Below are 24131 nucleotides of genomic sequence, written 5' to 3'. Positions count from 1 at the left end.
AGTCATGCCCAGAGGCCCGAGAGGCACTTCATTTCTGACAGCGGGGCAGCATTTACCTTGGCTGAGCTCAAGACATTTCTGGACAGGAACTCTGGCTAAGCTGTCACAGTCGGCCCATCACCTGCCAGCCAACTGGCAGGAGGAAATGCTGGGGCAAGCAACCAAGGACGTCCTGCAGGGCTGCTAGAGAGGCTTGGCCGGCCAGGCTGGTCAGGATGGTGCTGAGGCAGCTGGGTCCAACCCAGGAGGCGTGGATGGGATTACTGTGGGGAGGGGGACATCCCAGTCCCTGCCCTTCGATCGCAGGGCACATATACCAGGAAGCCTTACAAGGCCAACAGAAATGCATTCTAGATCCTGCTTTTCCAAGAGCACCCCTGGGCTGCAACATCAGCATCACTGGGAGCCCGTTAGAAATTCAGATTATTGGGCCCAACCCCAAGCCTGCTGAATCGGCATCTGCCTTTGGAAGCACTTCCAAGGGGATTTTTTGCAAAGCACAGTTTCAGAGGTCCTGGTCCAGAAGTACCTTCTGCATCAACACGTCACTCATTTTTGTCCCTGAAGAGACGGTGGGTAAGAGCTCAGACTGCCTGGGCACTGTGGCTCACGCCTGTAATCCCAATACTATGAGAGGCAAAGGAGGGAGGGTCACTTGAGGCCAGGAGTTCAAGACCAGCCTGGGCAACATAGGGAGCCTCCATCTCTACAAAGAAAGACAAAACTAGCTGGTTGTGGTGGAGCACATCTGTAGTCCCAGCTACTAGGGAGGCTGAGGTAGGAGGATCACTGGAGCCCAGGAGGTCACGGCTGCAGTGAACTATGTTCACGCCACTGTGTTCCAGCCTGGGCAACAGAGCAAGACCCTATCTCAAAATATTTTTTTAATTAAATTAAGTTAAATTGTGAGAAAGAGCTTAGGCTCTGAAGGCAAAGACCTGGGTTCTTGTCCTGGTTTTGCCACTTACTGGCTGTGTGATCCTGAATAGGCAACTTCACCTCTCTGTTCCAGATAGCTAAAGAGAGACATGCCTCCCTCATCAGGTAGTTGTGTGGATTAAACATAAAGCCATACAATGAGGCTGGCACTCAGGAAGGGCTTATTTATTTATTTAGAGACAGTCTCACTCTGTTACCCAGGCTGGAGTGCAGTGGTGCCACCTCAGCTTACTGCAACCTCCACCTCCCGGGCTCAAGTGATCCTCCCACCTCAGCCTCTTGAGTAACTGGGACTACAGGCACAGGCCACTACGCCCAGCTAACTTTTTTTGTAATTTTTGTAGAGCCAGGGTCTCACCCTATCAGCCAGGCTGGTCTCAAACTCCTGGGCTCAAGCAATCCTCCCTCCCTCCGCCTCCCAGAGTGCTGGGATTACAGGCCTGAAGCGCAATTCCTTTTAATGTCCCCTGTTATTTTCTCTCACCTCATGTATCCATACAATAACCCCCAGCTGCCCTCTGGACATAGCCAAACCTCAGGTTGAAATAAACCCACACAGAACATTTGTCATCACAGAAATGCAGAAAGTATGTCCCCTGGTATAACCCTGAAAGGGGAGATCCAGGCTAGACAAAGAGCTCTGCCTCGCTGAGGGTCTGGGGTAGAGAGATGTCAGAGTGAGTGAGGCTGACCTAAGAAAGCCCTGGAAACAGGGCTTTGGATTAGGCTTGTACAGAGGATATGGACTGGCATTGGGGGTATTAAGCATTTCTTAATACCCCTAACAGTTCATGGAAATGGAAAAATCATCCTATCCTGGCAATGACCCAAATGTGGGCTTTTTGAGGGATTGTGATAGGGTAAATATAGACCATATAGCCACAGAGAATTAGGACAAGGACAGACAAAAACAAAAACAGGCCTTCCCCATCCCTCATCTGGTCCCATGCTGGCCTATTTTCTTCTAGTGTTTTTTCATATGTATGTTAATTTCACAGTCACAGTTCTGCTGATCATGCAGTTTCATGGACCGCTTCTGTCACATTTCATGATATCAAAAGCAGCTTTTGATGGTAAACAAGGTATTTCCAAACATCATTTGTAACAGCTGCATGACAGTCCACTCAGGAGAAAACCCACAATTTTCTTCACTATTTCTCTTTTATTGAGCATTTAGGTAGCTTCCAATTTTGATGCTTTTATAAATACTACTGTGATGAACTTGTTGATATATTTTCCATATCTTGGATGACTTCCTCTGCTTCATAGCCTTTGGTATAAAGCAATGCTTCTCAAACATGAGTGCGCATGGGCCGGGCGCGGTGGCTCACACCTGTAATCCCAGCACTTTGGGAGGCTGAGGCAGGATCATCTGAGGTCAGGAGTTCGAGACCAGCCTTGCCAACATGGTGAAACCCTGTCTCTAATAAAACTATAAAAATTAGCCGGATGTGGTGGCGCATGCCTGTAATCCTAGCTACTTGGGAGGCTGAGGCAGGAGAATCGCTTGAACCCAGGAGGTGGAGGTTGCAATGAGCCAAGATCGCACCACTGCACTCCAGCCTGGGTGACAAGAGTGAAACTCCGTCTCAAACAAACAAACAAAAAACCAACATACAAACAAAAAAGAGTGTGCATGTGAATTACAGTAAGCCCTCACTTAACATTGTTGATGGGTTCTTGGAAACTTTGACTGTAAGCAAAGCAACGTATAATGAAACCAATTTTACCATAAAGTAATTGATATAAGCAAGAGTTAAGTTCCTAGGGCATATTTCCAGTTGCTTCTAAATAAAGTCAAACTACTAAATAAAGACCAAAACACTTCTAATATTAAACAGACATAAATGTGAGTTATGTAACACATACATTTAAAAAAGACTCATAAAAACAAGTTAGAATAATTATTTACACAATTATTCCAGTTCAGGGTCTCTGGTGGCTGGAACCTATCCCAGCAGCTCAGGGAACAAGGCGGGAACTGACTCAGAGCCCATTCTATCACAGGGCACACTCACACACATTCACACTCACTCATCCTGGGACAACTTAGACATTCTAGTGAACCTAAAGTGCACATCTTTGATATGTGGGAGGAAACCAGAGTACCTGGAGACATGAAGAGAACATGCAAACTCCACACCAGTGGTGCCCCCAGCTGGGAATCCATTTATTTTTTTCTCATCAACACTACAACAAAACAACGGTGACCACAACGATGTCATTGGAGGACCTGCTGTACCTGGGAATCGGATTCTGATTCTGCAGGTCTGAGGACTCTGACATTCCACATTTCCCACGAGCTCCCAGGCACTGCCAGTGCTGCCGGTCCCTTCCCACACCTTGAAGAGTATTAAGAATATGAAAGATAACACCTGAAGCTTCAAGGCCAGGAAATCCTCTTTTGTGACTATAATCCTATTTTTGTACTTTCAGGTAAGATCTGGGAGGGATCTTTCTAGCTAACTTTCTCAAGCAATCAGTGCATCTGATTTTTAGAACAACCCTATGAGAAATGATCAGTCCCACCTTACAGATGAGGAAACAGGTTTAGAGTTAAGGCCCAGCAAGCATACGCACGGTCTACCTCATCTGCGACCTGAGGAGGGTGAGCAACTGCCCCAGTTTACATAGAACTTAGGAATTTCCAGGATGCCAGACTGTCAGAACTAAAGCCGGGACCATCCTGGGAAACCCGGGATAGTTGATCCCCTAGACCAGAGCCGAATTCCAAGTCAGCTCATGCTTCCCACTCCCACTGTGTGCTAGGCCCTGAATGGACATTACCGCACAACACCTTTGCAATAACACTTCAGACAATAGCATCCCCATTAGACAATGAAGAAATGGGCTCCTGAGTAGAGGGGCTAAGAAACTTGCCCAAGACAAAAAGACAAACATTCTAATTAAAAAATTGGCAAGGGGGAAGAAACGGACAAATGACTTGAATAGATATTCCTCCAAAGAAGATATAAAAATAGCCCAAAAAGATATGAAAAGATGCTCAATAAGGCCGGGTGCAGTGGCTCATCATGCCTGTAATCCCAGCACTTTGGGATGCCGAGGCGGGCGGATCACGAGGTCAAGAGATTGAGACCATCCTGGCTAACACAGTGAAACCCCATCTCTACTAAAAATACAAAAAATTAGCCGGGCATGATGGTGGCGGGCACCTGTGGTCCCAGCTACTCGGGAGGCTGAGGCAGGAGAATGGCGTGAACCCAGGAGGTGGAGTTCACACCACTGCACTCCAGCCTGGGTGACAGGGTGAGACTCCATCTCACAAAAAAAAAAAAAAAAAGATGCTCAATATCAGTAATCATTAGGGAAATGCAAATCAAAACTACAATGAAGTACCACTTCATACCCACTAGGACAGCTCGCTCTCTCTCTCTCTTTCTCTGTCTCTCTCTCTCTCTCTCTCTCTCTCTCTCTATATATATATATATATATATATATATATTTTTTTTTTTTTTTTTTTTTTTTTTTTTTTTTGAGACAGAGTTTCACTCTTGTTGCCCAGGCTGGAATGCAGTGGCGCGATCTCGGCTCACTGCAACCTCCACCTCCTGGGTTCAAGCGATTCTCCTGCCTCAGCCTCCTGAGTAACTAGGATTACAGGCACAAGCCACCATGCCCAGCTAATTTTTGTATTTTTTTAGTAGAGACGGGGTTTCATCATGTTGGCCAGGGTGGTCTCAAACTCCTGACCTCAGATGATCCGCCCACCCAGGCCTCCCAAAGTGCTGGGATTACAGGCATGAGCCACAGCGCCCAGCTGTATAATTTTTTTAAAAAGGGAAAATAACAAGTGTTGGCGAGGATGTAGAGAAATCAGAACCCTCATACATTGCTGGTGGGAATGTAAAATAGTTCAGTTGCTGTGGAAAACAGTCTGGCAGTTCCTCAAAAAGTTAAACACAGAGTTACCATATGACCCAGCAATTCCACTCCTAGGTATAGATCCCAAGGAATTCAAAACAGATACTCGCCGGGTGCAGTGGCTCACGCCTGTAATCCCAGCACTTTGGGAGGCCAAGATGGGCAGATCACGAGGTCAGGAGATCGAGACCAGCCTGGCTAACATGGTGAAACCCTGTCTTTACTAAAAGTATGAAAAATTAGCTGAGTGTGGTGGCACGTGCCTGTAGTGCCAGCTACTCGGGAGGCTGAGGCAGGAGAATGGCTTGAACCCGGTAGGTGGAGGTTGCAGTGAGCCGAGATTGTGCCACTGCACTCCAGTCTAGGCAACAGAGCAAGACTCTATCTCAAAAAAGAAAAAAAAACAGATACTCATGCCAGATGCGGTGGTGCACGCCTGTAATCCCAGCACTTTGGGAGGCCAAGACAGGTGGATCACTTGAGGCCAAGAGTTCAAGACCGGCCTGGTCAACATGGCAAAATCCCATCCCTACTAAAAATACAAAAATTAGCTGGGCGTGGTGGCACACACCTGTAATCCCAGCTACTCAGGAGGCTGAGGCACAAGAATTGCTTGAACCCAGGAGGCAGAGGTTGCAGTGAGCCAAGATCATGCCATTGCACTCCAGCCTGGGCGACAGAGCGAGACTCTGTCTCAAAAAAAAAAAAAAAAAAAAAACAGGCTGGGCACAGTGGCTCAAACCTGTAATCCTGTAATCCCAACACTTTGGGAGGCTGAGGTGGGTGGATCACAAGGTCATGAGATCGAGTCCATCCTGGATAACACGGTGAAACACCGTCTCTCCTAAAAATACAAAAATTAGCCAGGCATGGTGGCACACGCCTGTAGTCCCAGCTACTTGGGAGGCTCAGGCAGGAGAATCGTTTGAACCTGGGAGGCGGAGGTTGCAGTGAGCTGAGATTGCGCCACTACACTCCAGCCTCGGCGACAGAGCAAGACTCTGTCAGAAAGAAAGAAAGAAAAGAAAGAAAGAGAGAGAGAGAGAGAAAGAAAGAGAGAGAGAGAAAGAAAGAGAGAGAGAGAGGGAGAAAGAAAGAAAGAAAGAAAGAAAGAAAGAAAGAAAGAAAGAAAGAAAGAAAAGAAAAGAAAGAGAGAAAGAAAAAGAAAGAAAGAAAGAAAGAAAGGGAAAGAAATTTAAATACATTTACACATGTTCACAGCAGCACTATTCACAACAGCCAAAAGGTAGAAACAGCCTAAATGTCTATCAATAAATAAACGGATAAACGAATTATGGTACATTCATACGATTAAATATTATTCAGCCATAAAATGGATAAACCTTGAAAATATTATGCTAAGTGAAAGAAACCAGACATAAAACATCACATATTATATGATTCCATTTATATGAAATATCCAGAATGGGTAACTTCATAGAAATAAAACACAGATTGGTGGTTGCCAGGGGTTGGGGTGGAGGAGTGAACAGGGAGCAACTGCTTAATGGGTAAAGGGTTTTCTTTTGGGTAATGAAAATGTTTTGGGGCCAGGCACGGTGGCTCATGCCTGTAATCCCAGCACTTAGGGAGGCCAAGGCAGGAGGATCACTTGCGTCTAGGAGTTCAAGACCACCCTGGGCAACATAGTGAGATCTTGTCTCTACAAAAAATTTAAAAATTAGCCTGTTGTAGTGGCATATGCCTATAGTCCCAGTTACTTGGGAGGCTGAGGTGGGAGGATCCCTTGAGCCCAGGAGGTCGAGGCTGCAGTGAGCCATGATCCCACCACTGCATTCCAACCAGGGCAACAGAGCAAGACCCTTTCTCAAGAACAAAAACAAAACAGAAAAGGTTTTGGAACTGGATGGGGGGTTGGTTGCACAACATTGTGAATTTATTAAATGCCACTGAATTGTTCACTTTAAAATGGTTTATTTTATTTTACTTTATTTTATTTTTGAGACAGTCTTGCTCTGTCGCCCAAGCTGGAGTGCAGTGGTGTGATCCCAGCTCACTGCAACCTCCACTCTGGGTTCAACCAATTCTCCTGCCTCAGCCTCCCAAGCAGCTGGGATTACAAGCATGCCACCACACCCGGCTAATTTTGTATTATTTTAGTAGAGACGGGGTTTCACCACGTTGGCCGGGTTGGTCTCGAATTCCTGACCTCAAATGATCCACCCAACTCGGCCTCCCAAAGTGCTGGGATTACAGGCATGAGCCACCACACCCAGCCTAAAATGGTTAATTTTATATTATGTGAATTTCATCTCAACAAAAAAGAAAAAAAGAAAGTAACCAACCAACCAACACACCACCCTGCCCAAGGAGAAAGGAAAATGGCCTGCAAGAGGAACCGGACCGGGAGAAAACCACCTGGGGCTGAGTAGCCGGGAGCAGTGTTGTGACCCGAAGCAGAGGGGAGACCACCAGGACCAAGAACCATCATGGGCCTCATGTTCTGCTCTTAAATCAACTCTGTGAGATTGGTATTTGCCATCCATTTGGGAAATGTGAAGCTAGCAAGGGCTTGGAGGGGCTCTAAATGTCAGGTTCGTTAACTGAGGGGTTAAGTGTCCAGCCCAAGGCTATGCAGCTGGTCTGTGTCAGGACCAAGATCGAGGGCCAGGACTGCCGGGCTCCTCCACAGCACTGGAGACGACATCTGCACTCCACCTCCTGCCTCCCTGGACATGCTTTCTTCTCACAGAATCTCTTCTCTCTTTTTCTTTTTTTTTTAGGCGACAGAATCTCGCTCTGTCGCCCAGGCTGGAGTGCAGTGGCATGATCTTGGCTCACTGCAACCTCCACCTCCAGGTTCAAGCGATTCTCCTGCCTCAGCTTCCCGAGTAACTAAGATTATAGGCGTGCACCACCACGCCCAGCTAATTTATGTATTTTTAGTAGGGACGGGGTTTCACCATGTTAGCCAGGCTGGTCTTGAACTCCTGACCTCAAGTGATATGCCCTCCTCGGCCTCCCAAAGTGCTGGGATTACAGGCCTGAGCCACCATGCCCAGACAACCTTTATCTTCTCTCTCTTCAAAACTTGGCTCCTAACTTTCCCCTCCCTCCACCCACTCCCCAACTCTGCTCCCAGAATCTTCCAGGATTGGCCTCCTTACCTCGTTCCCTTGAGCACCCTGGTGGGGCCGGGTTCTTGGAGGAGCACTGCTTGCCCCCTGTGGTTTGTGCGAGGAGTCTGACTGGCTTCCTGTCTCCCAAGGCCCTGCGTTCTGAAAACCTTCTTTCGGGAGCTGCCTCCTTTGGAAGGTTGTAGAAACCAGGCAGGTCTTGCACTCTCCCTGCCAACTGTCTTGGATGATGGGGTCCCTGCCCTGACACAGGGTCCCTCGCATTCCTGGGGCCTGCTATGGTGATGTACAAGCCAGGAGGTTTTGCTTGAGCCAGAGAAGAGAGAGGAATTCAGGGACGCTGGGCCATGGGGGAGATTGGGAGGTAAGGGGGGTGAAAGGGAGGGGCACCTCCTCAAATCTAAATGTTCTTATGCTTGATTTCCCCCAAACTCTGGCTCTAAACCTGAACCATGGACAAGTAAACATTGGAGTAGAATTTTGAAATCCTCAAAGGAAGAGAATCTTTGCCAAGACCTCCTCCCCTTTCCAGCCTCTTTGAGAATAAATTGTGGCACATCCCAGGGTCTCTGACTCAGCACATCCCAGGATCTCTGACTCAGCACATCCCAGGATCTCTTGACTCAGCACTATGGCTTCCCCAGTTCTCCTGCTCCCGTCCCCGAAACGCCCAGTGTCCCCAGGGCCTCAGAATTGGTCTTCGTGGAAAATCTCCGGAAATCTTGAGTCTGGACAAGAGTCCTGTTTCCACTGTGATGTGGTGGTAGATTGGGTGTGGGAATGCATTTTAGGGAGGAGATGGTTCTGACCAGGGTCCTCAGAGCTGCCAGCTCACCCTGGGACTGGGAGGGCAGGCCAGACGCCTCGAGGCCTCCAAAGCAAGAGGTTCTGAATTGGAAGGAGCATTGTGGTGAGATGGCCTGGCGGGGGGTGCCTGGCAGAGGCACTGGGCAGAGAGGGCTGAATGGAGGCTGCTGGGCAGAGGGTCTGGATGGAGGAGCTGAGTCAAGGGGGCTGAGCCAGAGGGGAGGTCCGCAGCCAGGAGGGTTACTGAGGAACGTTGGAGGAGGGTGATGGGGCACTGGGGTTTGTGTAGGGGGAGGCAAAAGGCATGGCAGGCCACCCGCCAGCCCTCATTCCCTTGATATGGCCCCAGAGCAGAGGGTCCCAGAGCCTGGTTGCTGTTGGCCAAACCCGGCTGTGATACCAGATGAACAGAGTAAGTGTTCCTGTTGAAACCCAAGAAAACTCTGTGAGACAGACCAAATCAAACTTGCTGAAACAGCCCCTTCCTGCCACTCTCCTCTTATCTTGCCCACCCTCTGCCGCCAACCCATCATCTAGATGAGACTTCCTTAGGCCACAGTGATGCTGAGCTGTCAGAGGCATGGGAGAAACAGGTGACTCTGGACACCTGTGCCGGACTCCCAGCCAGGGCCACCCATTCTCTAGGTTGGGGGTGGGCAGATAGTGGGAAGGGGCGTTTGCGGTCTGGCTGCTGGGGGTATCACCAGCATTCTCAGGTGAACACCACCCAGAACAAGGCCTAACAGGACGAGGGCAGGGTAGAGTTTGGGTATGGAGCCACCTGAATCTCGGGCGTGTGCAGACACCCTGGTGTGTGTAAGCACTGACATTCTCTCATGTGTGTGGGAATCCAAGTTAGCAGAGTTGGGGTCCTTAGAGGCTCCTGTGTCCAGTGACTCACACCAGGGACAATCACACCAGGCACAACTCTTCCCTTCTACAACCCTGTTTTTGGAGACTAGGATGTCGAAAACCCTACTTCCTTTGTTCATTCAAAGGAGTGCTTGTCATGGACCAGGCACAGTCCCGGCTCTCCTGTGCTTACATTCCAGGGGGAATATAGGCAACAGACACCAATACATGGATCATTCTTTTCTATTTTTTTGAGGCTGGGTCTTGCTCTGTCACCCAGGCTGGAGTGCTGTGGCGCGACCATGGCTCACTGCAGCCTCCAACACCTGGACTCACGCGATCCTACAGCCTCAGCAGCCCAAGTAGCTAAGACTACAGGCGTGCACCACCATACCTAGCTAACTTTTTAAAAATGGATTTTTTGTGGAGATGGGGGTGTCACTGTGTTGCCCAGGCTGGTCTTAAACTCCTGGCCCCAAGCAATCCTCCCACCTCAGCATCCCGAAGTGCTGGGATTACAGGCGTGAGCCACTGTGACTGGCTGATACACATAATTTGATGCAGGAGGTGATAAGTAATACGGAGAAAAATAGGCCAGGTGCAGTGGCTCACGCCTGTAATCCCAGCACTTTGGGAGGTCAAGGTGGGCGGATCACGAGGTCAGGAGATCAAGACCATCCTGGCTAACACGGTGAAACCCCATCTCTACTAAAAATACAAAATAGCCGGGCGTGGTGGCAGGCGCCTGTAGTCCCAGCTACTTGGGAGGCTGAGGCAGGAGAATGGTGTGAACCTGGGAGGCGAAGCTTGCGGTGAACCGAGATCGTGCCACTGCACTACAGCCTGGGCGACAGAGCAAGACTCCATCTCAAAAAAAAAAAGAAAAGAAAAGAAAAAATAATAAAGTCTATTCCCTGTGCCCCAGTCACAGCCCTGCAGCTGCTGGAAAACCACCACATTGGCCGGGCGTGGTGGCTCACGTCTGTAATCCTAGCACTTTGGGAGGCCGAGGCGGGTGGATTGCCTGAGCTCAGGAGTTCAAGACCAGCCTGGGCAACACAGTGAAAGCCCGTCTCTACTGAAATACAAAAAATTAGCTGGGCTTGGTAGCACGTGCCTGTAGTCCCAGCTATTCAGGAGGCTGAAGCACGAGAATTGCTAGAACCCGGGAGGCGGAGGTTGCAGTGAGCTAAGATCATGCCATCACACTCCAGCCTAGGCCACAGAGCAAGACTTTGTCTCTAAAAAAAAAAAGAAAAGAAAAAACAAAGAAAAGAAAAGAAAGAAAGAAAACAACCACATCTAGAACCTTCTCTGTACCAGGCTAAATACCCCAAACGCCTTCTACCATTCCTCCAGGGACAAGAGTGCAAGCCTCTTCACCACCCCAGCTGCCCTCCCCTGGACTCTGCTTGTGTCTGGGAAACCACTTGAAAGGGGAGCACAAGCCCTTCAATGGCAGTCAGGCCCAAGAAATAGCCCGCAGGACCCCCAGAGCCCCAGCCCCAGTCCCCAGGTTTCCATCATGCAGCTGGCTTTCCCACCTCCAGCCTTGGCAGCCACTTTATGCGCCTGACTCATCCTAGCCCACAAGAAGTGGGGATCCCCAAATCTTTTCCTCGTGAGCTGCTGCTAAACCACATCTCTCCCAACTCATTCTAAACTTAAATGCCAGGATTTATATTTATCCCAGTAGTTTCATCTGTTCCGAGGCAGATGTCATTCCAGCCTGCCCATGAGGCCTTCGGGTTCCTGACCTGACATCTGCACTCTCCAGATAAGTTATCCCTTAAAGCCTGGTCCTCCTGTCTTTAGGCAGAGCCGGGGACAAGCCCTATGGCTGTCAGAGGGACCTCCTTCCAGGTGGCCTTGCTCCTGTGTGGACCCTCGATGTGTAGCTGCAGAGGGGATCACAAAGCCCCTGAGATGGTGGAAGCCTCATGTTCTGACAATCGAGCGGGTCACCAATTATAAAATTGGTTTGAAATCTTATAGATCAGAAGTTCCCGGCTAGGCATGGTGGCTCCCGCCTGTAATCCCAGCACTTTGGGAGGCTGAGGCGGGTAGATCACCTGAGGTCAGGATTCTGAGACCAGCCTGGCCAACATGGTGAAACCCCATCTCTACTAAAAATACAAAAATTAGCTGGGCGTGGTGGCGCATGCCTGTAATCCCAGCTACTTGGGAGGCTGAGGCAGGAGAAACACTTGAACCTCGGAGCCAGAGGCTTCAGTAAACCGAGATTACACCACTCATTCCAGCCTGGGCAACTGAGCAACACTCCGTCTCAAAAAAAAAAAAAAAAGTTCCCACACCTACATGACCATCAGAATCACATTTTTAAATCTCTGCAACTTCGCCAGGAACACATGGGGAACTTGAAACAACAACAACAAATTCCCAAAATCCATTGCTCCAGTGTTTCTGAACCAGTCCATCCAGGGTGGAGCCTGAGAATTTGTGGTGTTTTTTAAGCTCTGGCGTTATTGAATCCATACTGGCTCTTAATGAACCCCACTGTCCTTTCCGAACACCCACGAACAATTGCTTCCAGAAATCTAAGTCTCCATGGCTCTTTTCTGAAAGGTCCTCTTTGTGCAGACTGGGACATAATCCTTCTGACCTGTGTGTCTGGTCCTGAGCAGGTTATCAGTTATTCAACCAATGGCCCAATAAAGCTGTGGGGTCAGGGATGAACTGCCAGGTGTCTCCTTAATCAGGGGCCTCTCCTACTCTGTCCTTCCACTCCACCATCTCACCATGGCAGTCCTGCTCCTTGCTCTGCAGGATCAAGAAGACAGGGCAGATTGGGAAGGGAGTGATGCCATGTCCCCTGAAGTTCCACCTCAAACTAGGAGCCCAAACTAGGGTGAGGTGAGGAGGCACCTACCTTGGGTACAACATCTAAGATGGCACCAAAACTCAGGAATCAAGATAGAGAATACTTCAATGCGATATTTTAAAAAATCAAAATGAATACAAAAAAATAATATTTTGATGAACAGAATATCAAAAGTTTATTATGTTTTTTATAGAGGCAAGTTCTCGTTATGTTGCCCAGGCTGGTCTCCAACTCCTGGCCTCAAGGGATCCTCCCACCTCGAGCCTCCCAAAGTGCTGGGATTACAGGCGTGAGCCACCGTGCCCGGCCCAAAGTTTTAAAGAAATACAGGTTTAGTCATGGTTCCAAACCATTTCAGAGCCTGAGATACAAGGAAAAAAGCAGTAACAGAAACAATGCAGAGAGCAGAGGGGAAAAAAATCTCAAAATTGTTCTAATATCCTCAGAGAGAGAAGATATTACATCCACAAAAAAAGAACAGGATGCTTTTTTGTTAAAGAAAAATAAATCTGAAAATAAAAAAGAGCTCTTAGAAATTAACAATACGATAGTAGAGAAAAAAATCAGTGACATTATGAAAATAAGATTGAGAAAATCCTCCAGAAAGAAGAACAACAAGCACACTAACAAATAAACAACAAAAAATGCAAAAGAGACGCACAACAGAAGAGAGAAGAAAAAATTGAAGGATCAATTCCAGAAATGGACATCTAACCATGACGAATTGTAGAAAGGAGAAATCTGAAAGAAATAAAGCAAAAACGCTTTCCAGAACTGACAAATGTAAGTCTCTTGATTGAAACAGTCCCCCAACGTCCAGCATGGCAAACAAAAACAGCCAGAGAAGGGCATGTCACTGCAATTTCAGAATGCTGGAGTTACAGGGAGTACCCTGAGAGCTTCCAGAAGTCAGGGGAAAACCGGCATACACAAAGGTCAAAAATAAGAATCACACCAAGCCTCTGAACAGTGAATCAGAAGCCAGAAGACAATGGAGAGATGCCTTCAAACTTGTGAAAGAAAACTATTTTCAAGGCCTTGAGCGGTGGCTTACACTTGTAATCCCAGCACTTTGGGAGGCAGAGGCTAGCAAATCACCTGAGGTCAGGAGTTTGAGACCAGCCTGGCCAACATGGTGAAACCTCATCTCTACTAAAAACACAAAAAATTAGCCGGGCATGGTGGCACACACCTGTAGTCCCAGTTACTCAGGAGGCTGAGGTAGAAGAACCGCTTGAACCCAGGAGGAGGAGGAGGTTGCAATGAGCCAAGATTGTGCCACTGCACTCCAGCCTTGGCGACAGAGCGAGACTCCATCTCAAAAAAAAGAAAAAGTAAATTATTTTCAATCTAGAATTCTATATTCAGCCAAACCACCAGTCAAATGAAAGGACAGAATAAAGACATCTTCAGACATGCACGTTCTCAAGGGAATTTTTCCCTCTGTGCAACCTTTCCCAGGAAGCTAAACAAACAAAAGGATGAAGCAGGAAAGAGAAGACACAGGGTCAAGGGAACAGAGGATCCAACACAGGAGGGAGACAAAGGGGTTCCCAGGACGAACAGAAAGGGAGGCCCCAGGATGGCACCCGTGGTACCAGCAGGCCAGTGGCTGGGCGGGATTGGAGTGCAGGACAGGAGAGAAGTTTCTCGGGGGGATAAAGGAACTGACAGGTTTGACCACCCTGAATTATCTTTTTTTCTTTCTTTTATATTTTTTCAGAGACAGAGTCTTCTTCTTTTTCCCAGGCTGGTGAGGTCACAGCTCAGCACAGCCTTGACCACCCAGGCTCAAGCAATCCTCCAGCCTTAGCCTCCCAAGTAGCTGGGACTACAGGGGCAAACCACCACATCCAGATAATTTTTGTTTTAATTTTTTAGAGATGTGGGTCTCACTATGTTGCTTAGGCTATTCTGGAACTCCTGAGCTCAAGCGATCCACCCGTCTGGGCCTCCCAAAGTGCTAGGATTACAGGTGTGGGCCACCATGCCCAGCCCACACTGGAAATTACATTTGAGGCTAGGGGACGTGTAGGAAAATGTAGCTACGGGAGGCACAGAAAACTAAGTAAGCAAGGGCAGGAGAGGGGGCCAGGATCCAGGAAGAGCCAAAATCATACAAGAAAAGAAACAATGTTATGACCCTGCCTGGATTAGAAGTGAACACTATGTACATGATCCTCACAATCCACAACCGAGCACACGGATTGAACAGGAAGATTGGGCGTCAGGGTGAAAGGTTGCTCAGCGGGAGTATACAAAAGCCAAATCTCCCTGAGCCGCAGCAGGCCATGAATACGTACGGCCTAAAACCAGTGCACAGAGAGGTAGCAGTACAGTATAAGCAAATCCCTTGGAAATATGGAAGTAAACTCCAGAGGAAACAGCCCAGACAGAGCCTTCTGAGAAAGGGAAGGGGGCAGGCCCCAGGGGAGAGGAGGGGCAGGACTGCTGTTTTGTTTTATGATTTTAGCACTATTTAACCTTTTTTTTTTTTTAACTGTCAGCACATACTAATTTAAGAAAATAGTTACTAAAATATAAAATAAATCTATACTGAGAAGAAGGTCCTCTTGTTGCTTCTTGCATCCTAAGAATCCACCCTCATCACTCCCAGCCGCAGGCACCTACACACACAGCCACAGGCACACTCACACTTACACATGCTCATCACAAACACCCACAAACAGCCCACAGTGACAGACAGGTACACATACATAATATACAAAATCATCTGACACAGGTGCGAACCCAGCGTCCATGACACACACACCCATTCCCAGAAACGCACAATTATATTAATAGATTCACCCCCAGACACACCGAGGCTTCCAAGAGCCTCCCGGAAATCCTGAGAGAAGAGCACTCCCTCCAGGCCTCTCCTCCCTGTGCCAGCACCCCAGAACTGCCCCAGGCCAAGGAGGTTGTCTCCAGGAGCTGCACCCTAATTGCCTTCTCTACTCAGCCCCCTGCTGAGTGCCCAGCCCTTAGGCTAAGCAGCCATTAATCCTCTTGCGCCCCAGTCTGTAGATGGGGCAGAAATGGGGTGGGGAAGGGCCCCATCTGGCAGCTGAGATGTGACTCATAATGCCACTGTCAGCTTTTTCTTCCCCAAGTCATGGGAGAGTCCAGTATCAGGAATGCTGTGGTCAGGCTGTGCATCCTGATACAAGCCATTTGATGTCTCTGGGTCCAGGAGGGAGTAGGCAGCCTATGAAACGCTGAGATGCTGTGATTTTATGACCCAGTCTGGGCCCTGCTTCCATCCCCTCCCCTGGGATTCTTCTCTCCACCCTGTCCTCCAGGGCCAACCCCAAATGATATGTGATTTGCATGTAGGACAAGCACACCTGGGGCAGCTGGTGAGACCTCCCCCACCCCCACTTCGCTCCCCCTCCATGTTCCTCCAGCACTCACCACCACCCTGGTCCTGTTATCTGGCAGCGTGTCCATGGCCAGGGTGCCCCCACCCAGGTCCTGGCTCAGCTGGGTCCTGTCCGGCTCTGACACCTGCCCAGGGCTCTCTCGGGCTCTCCGGTTCCAGCCCCGCACGGTCCCTTTGGCAGCCCATCCAGAGCCTGGGCCCTCATCGTGACCTGGGAGAAGGGGACAGAAACCTGAGTGCCAGCAGTCCGGAATGAAGATCAGGAGGGGAATCCAGCCCAGTTATTCTGCAAGGGCCCCAACACCATGCCACTGTAGACTTTGCAGACACTTGACTGACTACCAGGACAGGAGACACCCAATGTGTACTGAGAGTCACGTGCCCAGCTCCAGGCCAAGCACTTCGCACATATCCTTTTAATCCTCATGCCAGCTCTCCGCAGTAGTTAGGATGTTCTCCATTTTGCAAACAAGAACCAGAGGCTCAGAGGTTAAAAGTCACGCAGTGGGTTAGGCATGCAGGTAAGTTTCAAACCCAAGCTGATCTGCCTCCAAAGGGTGATTATTCTCAACCTCAGCTATACACTGGAGTCACCTGGACAGCTTCAAAAGTTCCTGATGTCTGGGTCCCACCCTAGAGATCTCTTGTAACTGGTCTATGGTGTAGCCTGGGCATTCAATTTCTTTTCTTTTTTTTTTTTGAAATGGAGTCTCACTCTGTCACCCAGGCTGGAGTGCAGTGGCCCGAGCTCCGCTCCCTGCAAGCTCCGCCTCCAGGGTTCACGCCATTCTCCTGCCTCAGCCTCCCGAGTAGCTGGGACTACAGGCGCCCGCTACCGCGCCCAGCTAATTTTTTGTGTTTTTAATAGAGACGAAGTTTCACCGTGTTAGCCAGGATGGTCTCGATCTCCTGACCTCGTGATCCGCCCGTCTCGGCCTCCCAAAGTGCTGGGATTACAGGCGTGAGCCACCGCGCCTAGCCTCGATTTCTTAAAAGAGCCTCAGGGGAGATTTTGAGGAGTCTTGGACTTAACTCTGCAGGCAAGGGTGAGAACCATTGCCGTTGAGCCTTCCAAACCAGTTTCTTATTTCTCTGGCAGAAATGGCACATAATCCTATTTCCCAGTGGGGTCAGGGGACTAGAAGCCAGAGAGTTCTTTTCGTTCAGGGCTTCTCAACCTCGGTACTATTGACATTTGGACTGGATAATTCCTTTTCCAATTTTTTTATTGTGGCAAAATACACATAACAAAATTTGCCATCTAACCATTTCCAAGTGTACAATTCAGTAACATTAAATACATTCCTAATGTTGTATGACCATCACCACCATCTATCTGCATAACTCTTTTCACCTTGTAAAACTAAAATTCTGTACCCGTTAAATAATAACTCCCTATTCACCCCTGTTATTTTATTTTATTTAAGAGATGGGGCCTTGCTCTGTCACCCAGGCTGGGGAGTAGTGGTGCGATCATAGCTCACTGCAGCCTCCAACTGCTGGGCTCATGCGATCCTCCCACCTCAGCCTCCTAAGTAGCTGGGACTATAGGCATGCGCCACCATGCCCAGCTAATCTTTTTACTTTTTATAGAGACAGGGTCTCACTATTTTGTTCAGGGTGGTTGGTCTTGAATTCCTGGTCTCAAGCAATTTTCCTGCCTTGGCTCCCAAGGTGCTGGGATTACAGATATGAGCCACAGCGCGCAGCCTGTATCTATGATTTTGACTACTCTAAGTATCTCATATAAATGGAATCATACTATATTTGTCTTTTTGTGATTGGCTTATTTCACTTAGCATAATAAATTCAAGGTTCATTCATGTCGTAGCATATGGCAGAATTGACTTCCTTTTGAAGGCTGAATAATATTCCATTGTGTGGATATACCACATTTTGCTAACCCACTCAACTATCAATGGATGTCTGTTTTGCTTCCACGTTTTAGCTATTGTGAACAATGCTGCTACAAACATGGGTGTACAAATATCTCTTTGAGACCTGGCCTTCAATTCTTTTGGATATATACCCAGAAGCGGAATTGCTAGGTTGTATGGTAATTCTATTTCTAATTTTTTGAGGAATTGTCATACTGTTTTCCATATAAAATGTTTTCCATGTAAAATGGCTGGACCATTTTACATTCCCACCAACCGTGCACATGGGTTCCAATCTCTCCACATTCTTGCCAATGCTTGTTATTTTCTGTTTTTTTTATAGTAGCCATCCTAACAGGTATGAGGTTATATCTCATCGTTTTTATAAATTGGCATTTCCCTGATGATTAGTGATGCCGAACATCTTTTCATATGCTTGTGGGCCATTTGTATATCTTCTTTGGAGAAATGTCTATTTAAATATTTTTCCTGTTTTTAAATTGGATTGTTATTGGACTGGATAATTCATTGTTATGCGGGAACTCTCCAGTGCTCTGTAAGATGTTTAGCAGCAGCAGCCTTGGCCCCTGCTCACTAAATGCCAATAGCACCATGCTCCTCCCCATCCCAGGCTGTGACAATGAAAAATGTCTCCAAACATTGCCAAATATCCCCTGGGGAATAAAATTACCCCTCCCTTGCCCCATTGAGGGAGGGGTAATTTTTTACTGTTTTACTCCTATCACTACCTAGATACTGTCTAGGATGGCAAATAGGTTTCATATCACATGCCATCTGCAATCCATTCGTGACAGCCAGAGGCACTCCAACTGAGAATGCAAAGGCTCCTCTTGTATTTAGCAGGAAGGACTGTGAAGATCAATAAGCAACGTCTGCCATGGGCACAGGATTGGAAAGTGACTACACACAGGCCATTTCGCGGCCATGCGAACCTCCATTTCTGGAGGTTGCGAAATGGCTTTAGGTTCCATGATCTCCTCTCCAGTTCCCTCTAGGTTGTTAAATTCATGCTTTTTTTGAGACAGGGTCTCACTCTAGCATGCAGGCTGGAGTGCAGTGGCACAATCACAGCTCACTGTACGCTTGACCTCTCAGGCTCAAGCAATCCTCCCACCTCAGCCTTCTGAGTAGCTGGTACTACAGTTGCATGCCACCACACCCGGCTAGTTATTATTATTTTATTTTGTATTTTTCGTAGAGGCTGGGTTTCACCATGTTGCCTACACTGGCCTTGAACTCCTGGGCTCTAGCGGTCCTTCCACCTTGGCCTCCCAAAGTGGTGGGATTATAAGCGTGAGCCACTGCACCAGGTCTGTTAAATTAGTTCTAACAAAAGGCCGGGCGTGGTGGCTCACACCTATAATCCTAGCACTTTGGGAGGCTGAGGTGGGTGGATCACCTGAGGTCAGGAATTCGAGACCAGCCTGGCCAACATGGCGAAACCCCGTCTCTACTAAAAATACAAAAAATTTAGCCGGACATGGTGGCGGGCACCCATAATCCCAGCTACTCGGGAGGCTGAGGCAGGAGAATTGCTTGAACCTGGGAGGCAGAGGTTGCAGTGAGCCGAGATTGCGCCACTGTACTCCAGCCTGGGCAAAAAAGCGAAACTCCTTCTCCAAATAAATAAATAAACAACACAAAAACCATCCTTTTCCACTTCAAAAAGATTTATGCCCCCCAAAGCTGTGGCTTTTATTGTCATTCTAATGGTCACACCTACTATGGATGTATATATGAGAACAGACCATCAGATAGGTGGATCTGACATTCCCCACCTATGACCCTCATCCATTTCAGGCCCACCCTGTGTCAGATACCTGTCTCAACCTCTGCCTTCCCCCAGCCCACTCCCCAGAGCTCCTGGATGTGGCTCTCCCTCTCCTAGAGCACCTACGTGTGCAACTATGTGCCTATCTCCCTGGTAAATTTGAGTTCCCCCAGGATTCTCTCCACCTTCTTCAAATTTGGCATGTCCAGCAAACAGCAGGTGCTCCATCACTGCAGAATTGAGGACGCAGTGCATAGGGTAGCTCCTGGGAGCCAGCAAGGACAGAGGTTGAGACCAGGCTTGGCCAGGCCCAGGCCCAGGCCTGAGGCCAGAACTCTGCTGTGGGGCCCTGCTTTGTCATTAGACATTGTATCCAATTAAGTCATTCTTGGCTGCTGGCGCCTACTGGACCCTTGCCGGCCCCCTCTCACTTCTCTGCCCCTAATAGCAACCAGATGCTGCTGGAGCACGTGGGGAGGAGGGCAGTCCCCAGACCCCTTCCCCAAGATGCCCACTGGCTGCCCACAGATGGACCTGAGTCCAGGGCTGGGAAGGCAGCCTGCCCACTGCCCAGGCCCAAGCCAGGGCTGTCTGGTCTCTCTTGGGTGGGGCCCACAGCTGCTTCTGGAGACAGAGCTGTTTGTGCTGGGCTGCTCTGCCCAGCTCCCCAGGTCTTCCTGCAAGCAGCCCTGGGGCCTGGGCAGGAGCCAGAACAGGATAGAGCGGGTAGTGAACAAGTGGAGGGGCTCAGCGGCTCAGAGAGGAGTGTTGGGGATCTTCAGGATTCACAAACCTGGAGCCGAGACAGGAGGCGGGATGGTGGAGGCCTGCAGCACGGGGAAGGACAGGGAGGGGGCCCAGCTGGGGGTGGCCAGGGAAGAGACACTGGGTTGACCTCGACACCCAGTCTTGCCACTCACAGGTTATGGGACCTTAGCCCCATCAGTTTTCCTCTCTAATCCTCAGCTCCCTAGTGACTCAAATGGATTTGACGATGGTGCCCACAGTACAGGCTGCCATAAGCGTCAAGTGAGAAACACAAATGAGGTTTTATAGAGAGCTCAGGCCAGGGTAAGAGGTAAAGAGTCCATGAAAGAGGGCAGGGCGAGGGATGGAGAGGGAGCTTGACCAGGACCCTGGCCTACCCCGGCCTAGCCCTGAATCTTACTCTTCCAACCCATACTACATCTGTTTCCTGGCCACCCTTCCTTCCCTGTTGCCTGGGACAGGACGTCATCCCCACGACTCATGAAAGAAGCCAACACAGCTGGTTGCTCACGTGTATGTGCAGGGGCCCACGTGCCTGTGCACATGCTCACAAAGACTTGCCTGAAAGCCTCGGCCTTCCCGTATGTGCTCACACACAAGTTGGACACCTGCCCAACCCTCAGCCACTCCTCACCCCACCTGCCTTCCACTGGAGAGAGCTCCATTTTCCCTGGACCCGTTCCCCGCCTGCATGTGTGAGAGCACCCGCCTGCATGTGTTGCCAAGGAGCTTCCGGAACACAAGCTGTTCATTCATTGATTCACTCACTCACGGCCCCAAGTAGTGTGCAGTCCAGTGGGATGCCATAATAATCACCCTAGTAATAAAAATGATAGCTGACTTTCAGAGAATGCTGCTCTGTGCTAGCACTATTCCAGGGGCTTTAAACACATTCACCCCCTTAATCCCCACAATAATCCCATGAAATAGTTACTAGTTTAAAATCCATTTTACAAATGGAGAAACTGAGGCACAAAGACGTTAAGGAACCTCCCAAGGTCAGAGAACCAGTCCATGGCAGGATCTGAACTCAGGCAGGCTGGCTCCAGAGCCTACTCAGAACCACAGAAAGTGCAGTAAAAAGTGACCGACAATCCCCACTGTTTCCCAGGGTGCAGGGGCAGCCCCGGGGTGGGGCTGGCATGTGGGCTAGGTTCTTGGAGGGCCCTACTCAGGCTGCCACTGGGCCTGAACCTGAGAGCTTCCCTGGGAGACTGTGTCCCCCAGCATGCAGGGTACAGCCCAGCAGTAGCGTCCCAGTCCCCTCAGCTGGCACTGGTCCCATTTCAGGGCAAGGGGGAATGGGGCTGACTTCAGGAGGCCAGGTTGTGCGGGCCCAGAGCCTGGGCCAAGCTATCCTCATCTCACCCAACACCCAAACTTGGCATCCCAGCCCTGGGCCACCCCATAGCTCAGGTTACCACAGCCTCTATCCTGGGTCAGCCTCCACCCTTAATGCCCTAGAGCTAATCTCCCCCACCATAGCCAGGACAAGCCACCTAGAGGGTGAACTTGATTCCATCTCTCTCCGGCTTCCAGCTCACCTGTCCCTGGCTCATCCTGTCCCACAGGCTGAGAAAAAGAGGAGAAGAGAAAGGAGGCGAGGGGAGGGGAGGGAAGGGAGAGCATCTTTAAATGCCCTGAGTACCTGAGATACACCAAACTGGAAACACCCTTCCCTTGGAACTTCATTGTAGTATCAGAGCAGTAAAACAACACAGGTTTGGAATCAGACAAGCTAGACGTTGAACCCTGAATCTACCACCTACTAACTACGACATTGGACAAATTACATACACTCTCTAAGACTCAGTTTCCTCATCTGTGAGATGGGGCTGATAAAACATAAACTTGGTAGGTTTGACACTTTAACAAAATCGTATACACAGAGCACCCAGCAAGTCGCCCTGCCTTCCCTGGGTTTCACATGAGGACTGAAACCGTCTTCTCAGGGTTAACAAGAATTACATGCCGGGTTCTGGGCAGAAGTATAGGAGTAATTAAGCATTAATCAGGCCGCACTTTGGCCCATTCCTTTTTTTTTTTTTTTTTTTTTGAGAGGGAATCTCGCTATGTCACCCAGGCTGGAGTACATTGGTGTGATCTCAGCTCCCTGCAACCTCCACCTCTCAGGTTCAAGCAATTCTCCTGCCTCACCATCCCAAGTAGCTGGGACTACAGGAGTGTGCCACCACACCCAGCTAATTTTTATATTTTTAGCAGAGATAGGGTTTCACCATGTTGGCCAGGCTAGTCTTGAGCTCCTGACCTCAAATGATGCTCCCGCCTCGGCCTCCCAAAGTGCTGGGATTATAGGCATGAGCCACCGTGCCTGGCCAGCTTTTATTTAAGAATTGTTTAAGGCCAGGTGCAGTGGCTCATGCCTATAATCCCAGCACTTTGGGAGGGTGAGGTGGTGGGATCACTTGAGTCCAGGAGTTTGAGACCAGACTGGACAACATAGCAAGACCCCATCTCTACTAAAAATTTTTTTTAAAGTCTGGACATGGTGGCTCATGCCTGTAGTCCCAGCACTTTGGAAGGCCAAGACAGGAGGATTACCTGAGCCCAGGAGTTGGAGATCAGCCTGGGCAACATGGCAAGACCTTGTCTTTTTTATAACAAAAAAAGGTATTATAAAATTTAATTTATTATTAATAATAAATTTTTAAAAATTAGCCAGGTGTGGTGGTGCATGCCTGCAGTCCCAGCTACTCAGGAAGCAGAGGCAGGAGGATCACTTGAGCCCAGGAAGTTGAGGCAGCAGTGAGCTATGATCACACCACTGCACTCCAGCCTGAACAACAGAGTGAGACCCTGTCTCAAAAAAGAAAAAAAAACAACAAGGATTAAGATGGTTTTCGGATCCTGAATTCCAGCAGAAGGGCCAATTCGAAGACCCTCAGACAGGAACTGATTTTTTTTTTTTTTTTGAGACGGAGTCTCGCTCTGTCACCCAGGCTGGAGTGTAGTGGCACGATCTCGGCTCACTGCAACCTCTGCCTCCCGGATTCAAGCAATTCTCCTGCCTCAGCCTCCCGAGTAGCTGGGATTACAGGCATGTACCACCACGCCGAGCTAATTTTCTTGTGTTTTTAGTAGAGACAGGGTTTCACCATATTGGCCAGGCTGGTCTTGAACTCCTGACCTTGTGATCCACCCACCTCGACCTCCCAAAGTGCTGGGATTACAGGCGTGGGCCACCGCGCCCAGCCGAGGAACTGATTTAACATGAGAATGCAGTTTCTTTATTTCTTCATGCACTCTTCAACCAATTAACAATTCCCACACCTTGACCACCCCACCCCAAACCCCATAAAACCTCTAGCCCCAAATGCTGCCCCACGATGATGAAACTCTTTCTCTGCTGCACCCTCGGTGTTGGTGTGTCAACTTGCTGCACCGTGGGCAACACACCGGTTAGGGTCACAGGACCAGCTTTCAGAGGGGCCAGGGAAGGCTCCAAACCCTAAACTGAAATCCTGCCTCCAAGTTACAAAGCCCCTAACCATACCCTCTCCCTTTCCTCTGGCAGGCAGGGACCCACTGAGGACCCTCACCTGGGGAGAGGGAAGGAGTCAAAGGAAGTGCAGGGAGGGACCACCAGGTAGCAGAAGGGAAGAGGAAGGGAGGGAAGGGGAGGGGAGGGGAAGGGAGGGACAGCAAGAAGAGTTCAGCTCTCTATGTGTGTCCCTTGAGGGGAGAGTCTGGGATCTGTGCCACCTCTGATATACTCACTCAGTCACTCACTCATTCATTCAATACACTTTTATTGAGTCCCAGGCACTGCGCTGGGTGCTGGGGGGACACAAGCCCTGTACCCAGGAAGAGTCTAGTTTTCTTCATGGAGACATACAAAATGAATTATTTGGTAAGGGCTATGAAGAAA

General features: G+C 49.1%; 2 protein-coding genes across 4 annotated transcripts in view; both read right to left on the bottom strand.

The window, feature by feature from the left end:
• Positions 1-24131, bottom strand: part of PLXDC1 (plexin domain containing 1) — an 84305-nt gene that overhangs the window by 56505 nt on the left and 3669 nt on the right. The window contains exon 2 of one of the 3 annotated variants that reach the window (XM_016930789.4): positions 15838-16016. In XM_016930789.4, the coding sequence (XP_016786278.1) occupies positions 15838-16016 (179 nt within the window). Of the gene's footprint in view, positions 1-7949; positions 8346-15837; positions 16017-24131 lie in introns of those variants that run through there. The other 2 variants (XM_063798627.1, XM_063798626.1) reach the window with 2 other exon arrangements.
• ARL5C (ADP ribosylation factor like GTPase 5C) overlaps positions 15934-24131 on the bottom strand; it is a 34058-nt gene continuing 25860 nt past the window's right edge. The window contains exon 8 of the mRNA XM_063798629.1: positions 15934-16016. The gene's annotated coding sequence lies outside the window, so the exon portion shown is untranslated. The remainder of the gene's footprint in view (positions 16017-24131) is intronic.

The sequence above is a fragment of the Pan troglodytes genome, chromosome 19 (assembly GCF_028858775.2).
Source record: "Pan troglodytes isolate AG18354 chromosome 19, NHGRI_mPanTro3-v2.0_pri, whole genome shotgun sequence".
Taxonomy (NCBI): Eukaryota; Metazoa; Chordata; class Mammalia; order Primates; family Hominidae; genus Pan; species Pan troglodytes.
Note: the sequence above shows the minus strand (reverse complement) of the source record. Positions and strands in the feature narration are given on the sequence as shown.